The sequence below is a fragment of the Abrus precatorius genome, unplaced genomic scaffold (genome assembly GCF_003935025.1).
Source record: "Abrus precatorius isolate BTA unplaced genomic scaffold, Abrus_2018 Scaffold11, whole genome shotgun sequence".
In the NCBI taxonomy this organism is placed as follows: Eukaryota; Viridiplantae; Streptophyta; class Magnoliopsida; order Fabales; family Fabaceae; genus Abrus; species Abrus precatorius.
Genome location: NW_020874303.1, coordinates 2216711 through 2232750, shown reverse-complemented (window position 1 = coordinate 2232750; position 16040 = coordinate 2216711). Strand labels below are relative to the sequence as shown.

Here is a 16040-nt window from a genome sequence, read left to right as displayed (position 1 = left end):
ATATAGATCTTTTTGAACAAAAATAGAATTGTCAGTATAAATACTTTGATTTGTTTTTTCAGACAGGGACTATAAGTGCATTAGAAAAATCATTTTGACTTAATGAAAGTTGATTATACTAGTTTAATAGCATGTTTAACCAAACAATTTTGTTTTGTAAGATGATTGAAGTAGGTGACTTAAACACTAATTTTTCTTTATTAGTTAAAAATATTTTTTATTTTTATTCCTATTATTTTTAACAATTCTTTCTTTTACTTCTTTGATATTTCCAAAATCTAATACCTTTATATCTTTCATGTTCAACTTTTTAAACCACTTTTGTTATTAAATCTTATTAAAATATATTAAAATTGTTCATTCTTATTTTTTATAATATAAAATTTTTAAAATGATAATATAAATTATTTTATGTTATCTCATTTCATTTAATGAACATGTTAAAATGAGATAAAATTTTAAAATTGTTATTTAAAATATATATATATCAAATTTCAAATTATGGACTAAAATTTAATGATTTTATTTTTTTATCATTTTAAAAATTAAAAGGTAATTTTATCAAATGTTTTTAATTAAATCAACTAGTTTTTCATTTTTCAACTTTTAGTTATCTTATCCACTAGTTTTACTAAATACTCCCTATGTTAACAAAAGTTTTATTATTATTATTTGAAATTATTTTAATTTGAGTAAGTTGTAATTTTTTTTGTAATATTATTTTAGCTAATTGTAAAAAGTATGAAAAATTTGTGTTAGATAAAGAGTAAAAAGACTGTATTACAAACTTTATATTTTGAATAAGTATTTCAAAATAAGTAAGAGAAAATGAATTTGAAGTAAATGGCTCACGCTTTTGAGTTTAAATCCTCTGAAGTAGAATGGGAAAATATTTGATAAAGTAACAAATGTATTCATCTATATAACATTTAAAACATCTATATTATTTCAGTTATTTACATAGTTACATGAATGTTTATGGAAAAATATTTATAGATTACTAAAATTTAGCATAAAAAATAATTCTATTACTTTACTTATAGAATAATTTAATATTCTATTAAAATATAAATATTTAATTTAACTATATTTTTAATTTTTATCATTATTTATTATAAAAAAATTATAGTTATTTTGAATTTTTTTATTTTAATACTTGCGTTTATATCATTCCCTAGGAGTTGTGATTTTATAATATTGCTTCCTTATATGTTTTATAGTTTTTATGATATTAATTAATTAGTTTCTTATAATTTTTATTTTGCTATTGTAAAGTTAGTTTTTTTTTATATATTGAATATAATGTAACGGTAAAAAGAAATAGTTTAATTTAAATGTACTAATTATATATGAAAATTACACTATCATTTAATCATAAATTATCCTGTCAACAAAATTTATTAATTTCTGTAAGGTCTAACATAAAAATTGTATTCATTATATTTTTTTAATAAACCAACAGTGTAAAAAACTTTACATTAATACTAAAAAAATTAATCTCAAATAAAAATATAAATCTATAATAATAATAATAATAATTTTTTATCTTAAAAAAAGTAACTAAATACTTAAATCATAGTATAAATTCAAACTCAATAAAAAATTTAATAAAAGAGATCATAATAAAAAATATATTTAAATAAAATATTTTATAATTTGTTAAAGTTAAATTATTATAATATATAAATCCATGTTTTTATTCGACTATGCCAAAAATGGAGAGGCAATAAATCAAATTTATCTCCTTTAAAGTGTGTAAAGAAAAAAAAAGTGAGAATTTATTCATCCTCAATTTGTATTAAGTATTTTTATAAAATATTTAAATTTAAACCATGAATAAATAAATCACTTTCTTACTTTACATATCTTTCCACTTTTAAAAAATATTTAATAATTTTTTGTATTACACCTAGATAAAGTTTGTTATATTTTATTTTTATACATTAAAATTTAATAAATTAAAATAATTAATTATGTTAACAAAATAAAGAGTAAGAATAAATTTACTTATTTTGTTAAAAGTAAATGATCTCTATTTTTTTTATGTATAAATAATTGGTCTCTATAATTCACTTTATTAAGATATTAGTCATTGAGAAATTAGTTATTGCATACTAGTAAGCTCATTTTCAGCAAAATGTTACTCTTCACCCACGCCAAAAACAGCTGCCGTAAAGTGTTCTTTATACAATATAACTTTTTTATTGTATAATTAATTCAAGAATATGTTAAACTTAAAAAGAATAAAAACATACAAAGAACATGTTTGTTTACAATTTTTAAAAAAGTTATTCTTAAAAAAATTAAAAATAAATAAATTTTTAATTTTTGAAAAGAGAAAACTTTTTTAAAATAGTAAACAAACCTACTCTAATATTATAGTTGTAGACGATAGTAGTGTTAAGAAAAAAAAAAGTTAAATATATAAAAAAAGTTAAAATTTAAAATAAAAAAACTTATATCATATTATATATAAATATCATTTTTACTATGCAATTAATCATACATATAACACGTCAGCATATATTATTGTGTAATAATGGTATAAGTAAAGAAAAAAAGAAATTGAATAATCAAAAGAAAAAGTTAGATAAAGCCTAAATTGTACCCAAAAAGATGCTGCAGTGTTGATGCTTTGACATAGAGAGTGATTGCAACAACTCGTATCTATGAATCACTAAAGAATCAACAATGTGCCTATCACAGTAAAAGGAATTTATGTAGTAATCATCAATATATCACAAAAGGCATTTTCAATACAGTAAAAGAAGCCGTAAAAAAATAATATTGAATACATGCATTTTAACTAAATATCTTGTATATAAAGTATGTACAATCACATGATCACACTTTATATTTTTAAATTTAATTGACTAATTGTTTAAATCATATTTTAAAATATGATTAAAAGGGAGAAGTACACATGTTTATCTATGATTTGTATGACAACGTATGCCAATAATCATTTAATAAGTATTTCTATATAGTATTAATGAATAAGTACTTAAATTATATTATTTTAAAATTACAACGACTCAAACCAAAATTTTTCAAGTAGATGACAAAAATTAAAATATAAAATAAACTTAAAAGAAAGTTTATGTTTAACCATATGTTATCAACTTGCAACTTATACATTCATAATAAGAACAATTTTAATTTGACTGTACTAATAAGAACGGTCTCTATGTTTCAATAAAATTTATAAATAAAAAATAAGTGTAGTAAAAGTTTTATAAATAATAATAATTTTCTATAATTGTTAGATAAAAAAATTAAGTACTAAAAATCACTAGTACAAAAAACATTTTTTACAACAGGATTTTACATCGATTTTTTGTGAAACGAGGTAGAAAAAGATGCGGCAGCATTTTTGAAAATTTTGCAAACTTTTCTACATGAGTTTGTTAGAAGAACCGATGTGAAAAATACTTTTTACATCGGTTGTAAAAATAACCGTTTTACATAAAAAAATGAGGTGGCATTTTTAAATTGTACATTCTACTTTTTGAGAATCAATTCAAATTTCAAATTTTTAGATATGCGCCAGTGAAATAGCATAAATTGGAGACTCGAACACATATTTTTCTTAAGTTTCTGAAACTTTTGTTCTATTAGCTAGGTGAACAACAAACGTGTAAAGGTTTTCCAGGTACATAAATTATTTTAATTTCTTTCATTTTTTGGTTGTTTCACTTTTTGTTGTTTCTTCTTCCTTAATAAACGATTTGATGAACATTGCATATTCTTTATGTTTCAGATTTAAATAAAGATGAACAATAATGAAACACGATAAACACAGTAAATATGACGAACACAACAAACACGATGAACAAAATTAACACGACGAACAAAATTAACACGACAAACACAACGAACATGAAAAACTTGAAGAACACGATAAATATGAAGAATTCGGCGAACACGATGAACATGAAGAACACGACGAGCACCATAAACATTGATGTTTATGGATTTTAATTTAACTTGAGAAATAAATTGATAATATTGATGCAAACGTTAAAACTCTTAGAGAAGAGAAATACTAATGTCATTGACGAAGATGAACATTAAGAACATTTTTTACATCGTTATTTTAAACAACTGATGTAGAAAGTGACACTTTTTACATCAATTTTTAACAACCGATATAAAAAGTCCTGAACTTTCTACATCGCCTATATCTACATCGGTTACGGAACCGATGTAAAAGGCCTCTTTTAACCGATGTAAAAAGCTTTTTTTCTACTAGTAAATATAAACTAAAAATAATCAAAATATAATTTAACAAGTAATTTTGTTTGAAATAATAAATTAAATATGTTAATTTATCATTAGATAACTTATATTTTGAAGAAAACTATTATTTACTCTAATTAAAGAAAAAATAAATTAGAAAAAAAAAGTTGAGACAGATAATGTCTCAACTCTAGTCACAAGTATATATTTAATTTTAATTGACTAATTAGCGACGAAATAAATTTAAGATAACTAAATTTTGCCTCTAAATTATGTTTTATACTATTAATAGGCTAAATAGAGACAAAAATGTCGAGACAAACCATTTCTATCTCTAATATATAAAACTTTTTTTTTTCTCTGTTTGCTACATTTTATCTCCAATTATGAAAAGTTATTTTTATTTCCGTCTCTAATACAAACAAAATTACTTCCATCTCTAATTGTCTTCACTAAATCAGCTTTTTTAATGTAAAGACTAATGATGATAATGTCCATCGGATTTGGTTGCCATGATGTTTATATTAAGAACATTGCATGTGGAGTTGGTCACAAGGTTAGATAGTTATTTATTTTCAATAAGATATGTTGATTTCATATTCTTGCAAGTTTATATATATTTTATTTAGTTAACTTTATCTTATTTCAACATTGGTAGTTTGAGAAATCACAATTGTAGAGCCTGTGTTTCAAACATTATAAGAAGGGTTGTAGTTATAAAAGTATTAGATAATGAGGTTAGAATAAAGACATGACAAGGGATGATACTGTTGATTTGTGATGAAGTGTTCTAAACTTTGATTCCTAATATTAATGCGTATATTTAACTTAAAATTACAATGACCATTTCATGACTTTAACATGCAACAAACTGACGATTATTTACAAAATTCCTTTCCCCTCAACAGATATTAAAGTAGTGTGCTTATGCTATTGAAATGAGAAATATGAGAAAGCTATTACCTGGACTTGAGGATTACACGTATGAAGGTGAGTATGCTAAGGTAACGCTGGAATGCACTTCAAATTTCACAAGTGAGGGAGGGCACCAACAAGGTCAAGAAGAAGAATGAGAAGGTTTAATAAATTATCTAAAAACTCTATTCATGAACTTGCAGTGAAGTGTGCCTTCTTTTTCCAACCCGCAACAACTTTGGAGATCTCTATAAGAAAAGTTAGATTCTGCAAGTTTTCATGAATACTTTCCTTAACATAAATTTATAATTATTCTATGCTTAAAACATATGTTATTAAAATGCTTCTTTTTTATGTGCTTTATGTTTCTGCATTTATTCTTTGCTTCATTGCAATTGTTTCTTGCATCTTCAGCTATTGTTAATACTAAACTCATTCAATATCCCCTCGTAGAATAACTATATCTACCACCCCTCATTTCCCACAATTTGAATAGTAATTACAACTTACATTATTAGTTACCTCTGTGACTCATTTCCCTTGTAATTAATTTAATTACCTTTCTTTTCTCTCTTATATATCAGTGCAATTCATAGAATATTTGCTAGTCATACATAAAGAAAATGTTTTTGTTTTCCTTGTAAAAAGTTCACACACACACAGAATAGTTTTGCATGTAACTCAATTACTTTCCTCCAATCAAAGGAACCTGACCATTGACAAGATTAGATTGGGCTAACTGTTACATTAAAAACACAAAAGAGAGAATGCAATTAGCTTCTTAGACTTATTATGACTATATACAGAGCTTCGATTAGGTCAGGTATACTATAGCATCTCTCATGTAAAGCCGTGTGGCAACTAAATTTAAATGAATAATTTAATTTTTTTACAATTTATTTTATATTTTTCTAATTATTGAATGAATAAATTATTTAATATGTTTTATGTTTTTAACACAATAATAAATAAATATTTACTTTACAAAGTAATAAAAAGAATATTAAAAAATATAATAATTTAAATTATCCTTCATCTCTATCAAATTTTGGTAGAGAAATTAACTTATAATTTATGTATTGTCACACGTGTTTTTAATTGAATTACAAAAAACAATAATTTGACCACAGTGATTATTAAAAGAGAAACTAAATTGCACAATTTTAACTCCAAATTATGAATTAACAGACGGTCTCAAATTATATAATTTGACCACAGTGATTATTAAAATAGATTCTAACTCTTCCAATATTTTTTTTTTAACATACGCATTCACTAATAAATCTTTGTAAATGCTTAATAGATATATTTATATATGATATTTAATTAAAGAAGGTTTTGTACATGTTCACAGTCATAATCTGTATTATGTTCTTTTTTTACTTGAAATATTTATATTTATAAGAATAAATGATAAAAGTATATAATTTTGAACATAATTTAATCCTTAAGAATATTAAAAAATATATGATTTAAGTCCTTAACCTTTGACTAAAAAAATACATAATAGATAATGAATTGCATCTCCAAAGGTCGTATCGTACACATTTTCTGACTGGTTAATATGACTTTGAAGCATTCTTTACGATCTCTTCCATTTTGGAGTCTTCTTATCTTTCATCCCTTCCTATTGTTCCATTCCTAACATTGATAAAAATAGGGCATAAAACAGATAAACCAAATTTACCAAATCAATTACATTTTTTTTTTACGTTTAAAGCTACATAATATATATTAAGAGCAATAATGAAATTTTGAAAATTTTGGATTATTTTGAATAAATAACATAAATTCATAGTTTATCTAACAAAAATACTTATTATCCATCTTAAAGAACCTATAAGAATCTAACTAAAAGCAAATTAAATTTAAAGTTAATAGAAAATATAGAATAATATAGACACCATATATATATATATATATATATATATATATATATGTATGTATATGTATGTATATATATTAATTGAAAGCTGATAAAAAAATTAAATGATACTAATAATTATAATTAAATGTTCTAAATTGTTTACTATAAATATTAAGTAATAACCAATAATTAAATGATAATCCTATCTATAATGCATAATTTTGTAACACTTACGTTTTTGTGCTAAGTTGCAACTCTCTCATTCTCATTGACTCTACGGCAGTTTAATTAATTCTGAATTAACTTATGCAAATAAAAAAAATTCTTAAATGAATTTAAGATTCAAGCAAACAATGTATTTATTTATTGTGGATTTTACTTTTCCTAGGCAAGAAACAAAAAACATTTAACTCAACTCTTTAGTATTTCACCAATTTTATTATTTCATTTGAATTTGGTGTCCTTCAAAAAATCCAAGAGAATAAAAAACTTATCATATTTCTAAAATTACTTTTCTACAAGGTTTGAAAGTTAATCCACGGAATTCCACTAAACAAGAAAACTACATAATCCTAAAGATTTATGTTATTGTGTACAAACATGTATTATTGTTATATTGTGGCTTAAATATGTTTTGAACTCTTTTATATATATATGTATATTTGAGATTTCGATTTTAGTCTCTATTTTCTTTTTAGTTTTAACTTATATTTTTTTAAAATTCAATACTTTTATTCTCTCTTATTGACATGGTGCAATAAAAATAATACATAACAATCTTTTAATTAGTTATGTAATTATTAGGGGTAAAAATAATTTTTTAATTAATCATGTCATTACTAGAGAAAAAAGGATCGAATATAAAAAGGTTAAGAGATAAAACTAAAAGAAAAAAGTTTGAAGAGACTAAGATGAAATTTTTGTACGAATATAGAGACTAAAAAATATTTAAATCTATAATTTTTAAATTTCAAAGTATATAATTAAAATTTACATACCTGCATTGTGATGGATATATGAGATGGTGTTGTTCAAATTTCCAAGCCAATATTTCTTAAGGAATGTTATATAAACTGATCTTAACAATGGTGCATTGACTTGACCTCTTGAAAAAGTCTTCATACTTGGAATGTTGCTCACATACACTTTTTGTAATTTTGGCCAATCAATAGTTCTATTCTGCTGGCAGAAACTAATTAACTTTGGAAGGTCTTTGAGTACAAGGCACTCTACTTTAGGAAAAATAATGGATACATTTTCTTCTTTATCATCTGATAATATCTTTTCTATTTTCTTACACTTACACAATTTGAGTAATTTCAGCTTACCAAGGTTTTTGGTAGCAGAACATGAGAATAAACTCTTGAGGCTACCACAATTGACAATGTTGAGTGACACCAAATTTGGAAAAAAGGGAACTTGAGGTTCCTTGTTCCATACATATGTCAAACTCTTTAGGTTGCTCAATGTTATTGCCCTTAGTTGAGGAAGCATTTCTTTGATATTCTCATCTTGTTTGTCATCATCAAGATAAAATACCTCAGTTAGTAACTCACATTTGTCCACAGTCAAATTTATTAGATTGTTGTATCTTGTGATCATATTGGAAGAAATGCCACTCAACAAATTGTTGTTGCTCAGAGTTAGATTTTCCCATCCTAAAGTTTAGCATTTTTCAAAAAAGTTAGAAACATGTTAATATAATGTCAAAAGAAAATTGTTGTCATCTAATAATTTAAATTAAGAACATACATGAGGCATATTTCAGAAAGCATATGTTATTATGTATGAACATGTATCACTAACTTTATATTATTCGAAGTTTTGTATGTGATATTAAAATTTACATACCTGAATTGCGATGAATATATGATATGGTCTTATTCAAATTCCCCAGCCAGTATTTCTTAACAAATGTTATATAAACTGATCTTAACGATGGTGTGTTCACATGACCTTCTGAAAATGTCTTCATGCTTGGAATATTGCTCACCCTCACTGTTTGTAATTTAGGCCACTCAAAAGTCCCATTTTGCTGACAAAAACTGACTAACTTTGGAAGATTTTTTAGTACAAGGCATTCTACTTCAGGGAAAATTTTAGATACACTTTCATTTTTATCAATTGATATTACCTCTTCTATTTTTTCACAATCACACAATTTGAACATTTTGAGTTTTCCAAGATTTTTGGCAGAAGAAGTTGAGAATAAACTTTTGAGGCTATCACAGTGGACAATTTGAAGTGACATCAAATTTGAGAAAAATGGAACTTGAGGTTCCTTGTTCCAGAGACATGTCAAACTGTTTAGGTTACTCAATGCTAATGTATTCAGTTGAGGAAACATTTCATGGATATTATGATTTTGCTTGTCATCTTCAATGTCAAATATCTCTGTCAGAAATTCACATTTATCAACAGTCATAGATTTTAGTTTGTCATATCTTTTGATCATGTTGGAAGAGATGACATTCAACAATTTGTTGTTCCTCAAAGTTAGATTTTCCAGTTCACAAAATGATTCTTGGGGGCTATTGTAGTGCCAGAGTTTCTCAACATCTTGGTTTATTATACAAAGTACTTTCAACTTGTTCAATGACAGCTGCAAGGAACAAATGGTAATTATCAATGTCTAGGGAGTGCAGATAAAAACAAAACTACATAGGAAATATGAAATGAACTGTAATTGATTGTGTAGCGTAGTACAATTACATCATTCAATTTCTTTCCATCATAAACATGATGACTTTGACTTTGATACAAAACTGAGATTGACCATAAGATTATATCAAAAGTGGAGAAGATTTATTGTTATATATTATATATATTATATATATATATATAGAGATATATATAATGAAAATGAATATTTTATTCTAAATTTTGATAAACTTACAGAATTTGGGAAGAAATAGTTTGAGGTTGCAGGTTTTGGGAGAATCTTCTGCTCAAAGGAGTCATCAAGAAAAGTGATGAGAGCAGGACAATTTGTGATTATCAATGTTTCCAAGGATGGAAATTGAGATGTAGAAGGAAATACAGTTGTGAGCTTTGTTAGATTTTCAAGAGAAACATACTTCAACTGAGGAAAGGAGATCTCATTCTCTTCCATTTCTTTGTTGAGGATGTGAGTCAAATTGGGTAGGTCAATTAAAGTCAATTCAGTTAGCTGCTGCAAAAGCTCTGTAGGATATGATATTTCCTTTATGATGCGGAATATCATTTTCAATGAGTTACAATGACTTACAGTGAGTTTCGTCAATTTTGGATACTGTTGTGACGTCATAAAGGAAATGACATAAACCAACGTGTGGCAATTATCCAACTTGAGTTCATTTAACTTAGAGAAAGAATCAAGGTGTATCGACAAATGATATGCAGTTGCAAGCCCATGGGTGAACATTTTCAACTTAGGACACTTTTGTATCACCAATGTTTCTAAAACTGGGAATTCTGCATCCTTATTGTTGGGATGGAACATAATTAAGTCTGGGAGGTACATAAGCTCCACCTTGCTCAATGATAGGAGTTTAATATGATAATGAGAAGCTCTATCTTGTTGAAAAACTTGTGTTAACTTCCCACATTCTTCAATCTTCAATTCATTCAGTCGGGGGAGCTCAGGAACGAACTTAGGAAAGACTTCCATCAGAGAGGGACAACTCTTGATGTGTATCTTTCTCAAATTATCGAGCTTAACGTAACCAAAGACATCAGTATTCCATATGTTCACCAGGTCTGGTAATTCCATTAATACCAATTCCTTCAAGGAAAAGACTTTAAAAAACTTGATGCCAAATAGCAATGTTTGTGTTCTGCAGTGTTCAATGGTGATATATTCAAGCAGTTCTGACCTCTCTTCCAAGCAGCGTAAAAATAGATACAAACGTTTTCCTTCGCTGCAATTTTTTGCTTTAAACATTGTAAGGTGAGTCAGAAAGAAATGTTTGTGTTCACATAATTCCTCTGCTTTGCTTAATTGCTCATCCCCATCAATAGTAAACTCACTTATAGTTGACATCTCATCCTGTTAGATTTTTCTTGCTTTAGTAAATTACTTTGAACAACAAACCAAGTGAAAATAATTCGAACATAACTTTAAGGACTAACCAATTCTAATACCTAACTATTGCAAAATAATTGCTTCTATCATTCATATCGATGGTTTAATTCAGAATATCAGTAATACAAATTTTAGGGATTGAAAATTGATACTACCTTGGCTTCAAAAAACAGTTGATGCTGATTCTTTTGGTTGTGTTAGAATTTTTAAGGACTGTTACGAAAGATGGATATTTAATTTTGTCTGTAACTTAAGATTCATGAATGTATTAATAATGTAGAAATTGTGACGTATTATTATTGTTCTATCAATTGGATATTACTCATCCTTAATGTGCTCCTGTTATAAGTACCATTGATAATTTTAGGAAAAGAAATTGGCAAGTCACTATTTCTCATAGCTATAGGAGGGGAAACAGAGTAACAAATTGGTTTATGACTTTTTTTTTATTAACCTAATTTTGGTTGTAATTTGTATTAGACTCCTTCTGTTAGTTATAACAAATTGATAATCACTCTTAAATTCACATGTTAATAATTTGAAATAACCTCGATCTATCAATGAAAATGTAGCATTAAATAAATGTTGCATATTAAAAAAATAAACATACACTTTACAGTAAAAAAATTACTTCATCCATTTAGTTTTATGTGTAATCCTAAACATATATTAGTCAGATAGATAATGACATATACATATACTTATTTGTATAAAGTATTTTCTATTTTAAATGTGTAGCAACCATTCATGATTAAAAATATAAAATTAAAATATAAATAAATGATTAATAAAATATGACTATTCTATTTTTAATATTAGTAATAGATATATTAGATCATCTATTACAGAAATTTGGTTTCAAATTTTTTTTTATGAATATTTAGAAAAGATATCGTATTGTTTTCTAAAGTTTGGATGAAAATTAAAAATAAAAAAATATATAAAAAAATATAATAAAATATAAATATGCAGTGTAAATTTATTAATATTTAAAATTTATTGGATTTTTGAGAGAGAGATCTAACCAATAAATAAAAAACTCGACTAATTAGGGCATCATTGTGAATTTGGTCTTGATTGTCTATGATCATTGACTTCAACTGTGACCTTTCTATACTTCCCAAACCAAATTTATGCAAATGGGGGCAGTGGTTGATAACAACATTCTCCAAAGACAAGCATTCAACATGGCCTTCATTGATCAAGTCTATAAATGATGGCAAGTCTTCAAGATGCATTTTGGTCATTTCAGCAAATCGAAATCCAACTACAGGTAGATCATCTAAAAGTCGTCAATTGTCTCCCAATTATTCAGCATAAAAGAATAAATAAATAAATAAAACAAGATATGTAAAAATAATATTTTTAAATCAACATATTAAAGGAAGAAAATAAAATGCAATAAAATAAAATAAAATTCCCACAAAGAAAATATTGCTTCTTGTTACTATACTTTGTAATGCACCCACTTTTACAGATAAACCTTTCCATTTTCTTTCTAAAGTTGAAGGGAAAAAATCATGAATGTCACTATTCATATTTGATTTCACACACACATGCACTAAAATTAATGTACAATATATTTCATATGAGGCTTATTCATGTTACATTACTTTTATAGATATTTTTGGTTTAAGAAAGTGCTTTTTATTTTAATTATAAAATTATCATTTTATTTTTATTGCATTTTTTATTTTTAAATATTTATAGTAACAAAAATAAGAATATTTTTTTATTGTTCTTACAGCTTCCTAGATCAATATATTTTTATATACAAAAAATAAAATAAAAATAAGATAACATTTTTGTAATTACAAATAAATTTTCAATTCAAATTGCTTCTCATGCTTTTAAAATATCATTCCAATATAATAATTTACCTCTCTTAACTTCAAACCAACAACATACGTTGATCAATTTTGGTAGGCGAAGTAGAGTTAAACAAATCAATTGGATACTTAATTTTTGAAGATGAATGTGCTCGTCACCCAAAACGAAAATGTATTCTATGGAACTGCAATTTTTGACAACTAAAGTCTTTAAATATTGAAGATTTGTGGATAACGGAGGAGGAAAAACGGACAGCAGATTCTCACAATCTTCGATGTATAGGTTCTTTATCCTCCCAAGTGAATTTTGAACATTATATGGAAAACTCCATATGTATCTTACACTAGTATTGGAAATCACCATTCTCTCCAAACTAGGACAAGAAATCTGCATATACACACTAAATTTTATATTACCACCTTAATTAACAAATGAAACTATTTAGCTTTCGAATTGTAATGAAAGGTAAAACAGTAGAAGAAAAATTAGTAATTTGTGAGAATTCATCAAATATATACATACCATTTCATCAAAAAGTGCGAGTTCACGGTAAGAATAATGCATATAGAAACATAATAATGCAGGGAGTCCTTGTAACCTTAGAGAGCGTAATTGAGGAAACTCTATTATTTCCTCTCCTCCAACCACAATTGCCTCAATGAGTTTGCACTCTAAAACTTCTAAATCAACAAGATGAGGAAGACCTTCGGTCATTGAATTTGAGAAGAGATATTTCATTTCATGGCATTGCTGTACTTTGATGACTCTTATTTTGAAGAAAGTTTTTTCATTTAGAGGACCCTGGCATATGTGCTTTAAATTGCTTACATTGTTTAGAGACAAAGACTCCAAGTTGGAGAAAGCACCACTGTGATGATCATCACTAGAACTCACGGCTATGCATTTGATTTCAACATTGTTTTGTACAAAGAGCGATTGTAGATGGGGAAACTCATCCAAATCACTCAGAACATCTTGGACACCACCATTCAGTTCATCTAAGTATAAGACATCAACATTTTTCACCATCCTTTCAATCCCATCCTCCAATTGCAAATGTTGGTTGAGCTTGAGTTTCAATACTTTTAACCCATGATCACCATTATGGGTCTCAGTCCACCTATCCCCAATGAAAATCGTGTACGATTTCATTTTTTCAAAGTACAGGTCCATTGGCCATGCTTCAGGATCAGGAACATACAAGTCTTCTATATATGCCAAGCGATGCAAGTTTGTTAGCTCTTTCAAGCTTGCATTTCTGTTTTCACTGTTGGATCTTTCAACCTCCCAATTGCAAAAGGAGTTTCTCAAATACAATTCTTCTAAACTAGTTAAGTTTGAAAGAACATTGGATGGAATCACCTGGAGATAAGTGTCTCTTAAATCCAAGATTAGCAACTTCTGAAGCTGTCCAATTTCTCTAGGCAATTGTTGGATTCTACTTCCGAGGAGGACAAGAATTTGTAGGTTTGTGAGTTCACCAACTATAGTTATGTCTCCCAATTCGCAATTATACATGGATAATGCTTGAAGGTTCTTTAACAAACCAAAACTAGAAGGTAGTTTTAAACAATCAAAACCAATAAGTTTTAATACTTTCAGAAGTTTAGTCTCATCAAAAAATGAATTGGGAACCTGAATTGAGGGATTGTCAGTGCTTAGTATAATCTCTTGAATGTCTGGACACTGCAACTTTTCATGAACCTGTGCACCACTCTCAATAGTCATGTTGCAGAAGCGTAAACTTCTCAACCATTCTTCAGGTGGCCATTCTTTAGAAATCATTGAAGCTTTTAGATGACTTTGAGCTATTGAATAAGCAGTGTGCCATATCAAGTCATTTATTTTGACAGTTTCCTTTTCATCTTCAACCAGAAGACCATAGGCCTTAAGATCACTGATTAATGAATCACACCTACTTCTTGCAGCCTCTAATGTATCAAGATTTTTTAATAAACCTTCCCACATGTCTAAATATATACTATGCTTGTTCACGGCTCTCTTTCCCCTGATGGTAAGAATCAAGAGCAAGAATTTGTGTTCTTCACTCTCTAAACTATTGTAACATAGTCTTATTGGTGCAACATGTTCCTTTAGCTGCATCAAGGCATCTTGCAAAGCATGCAGGTCTTTCTTTTCTAATACCTTGGCTATAGTAAAAATCGCAGGAGCTAAACCTTCACAACTTTTCACTATTTCAGTTATTATGGAGCTTGCCTCAGAATCTTGAGCAATGACTCCAACCATCTTTTCAAACAAGCTCTGGGCCTCTTCTTCTAGCAACATTTCTAGTTGAAAAACCTTAGCCTTAGGAGCACCCATCAAATTTTTTATGAAATCCAAACTTTTTGATATTAGCAATAATTTACACCCCTTATGTTCATCACCTAAAGGAACTCCAATTTCATCCAAATCAAATTCTTGCGGATTCAATTCTCCCCACATATCATTAATGATGATAAGAATACTTTTCTCTTTCTTTATTCTAAGACGCAATCTGTTTCTTCTTTCCACATGCATTTCCCCATTAAACTGGAGACCCAATATAGCTTCAATATCTTCTTGAACTTGTTCAATGCTTGGCTTCTCAGCTACATCTATGATAACCACTTTGAACAAGTTTTGTTCTTCTTTCGCTTGGTCTCCAACCTGTTTGGCTAATAAGGTTGTGCCTCCACCACCTATCCACCATACTCCAACTGTTTGGATATGATGGTCCTTCAGGGACTCCATAATATCATTTATAGTATCTGCTCTTGATTTTGGGGCCTTATAATCTTTTGGTGGTTTCACTAACAGATGAAGATTACCTTCTTCTTGTAACTGTAACATTTCTTGCATCATCTTTCTTGCATGTTTATTAACCTTGTACCACCATAGGAAATTTGTGCAAGAACCTTTTCCTTCATAGTAGTTTACAAATTCATTCACTTCTCTAAAAAACCCATCAGTTTTATTTAACCACTTACTTTTAGTCTGGAATTCCTCATAATCCAAACAAGTAAGATTTTCTTGCACCCTTTGTCTTTTTTGTTGTAGATTCTTGACTTCGTTCCTGAGATTCTCCAAAATGCTTTTGTAGGAAATCAAGTTACCCAATTGACGTGCAACAGTTACTACTTTCAT

At 27.2% G+C, this 16040-nt stretch overlaps 1 protein-coding gene across 1 annotated transcript; it reads right to left on the bottom strand.

The window, feature by feature from the left end:
• Positions 1-6781: 6781 nt before the first annotated feature.
• LOC113854286 lies at positions 6782-16040 on the bottom strand. The gene is made up of 7 exons (XM_027485200.1): positions 13437-16040; positions 13181-13301; positions 12125-12366; positions 9918-10784; positions 8873-9623; positions 8350-8679; positions 6782-6795 (listed from the first exon to the last, which is right to left on the bottom strand). Exons 1-7 carry the CDS (start codon positions 16038-16040, stop codon positions 6782-6784), a joined length of 4929 nt encoding a protein of 1642 aa, XP_027341001.1.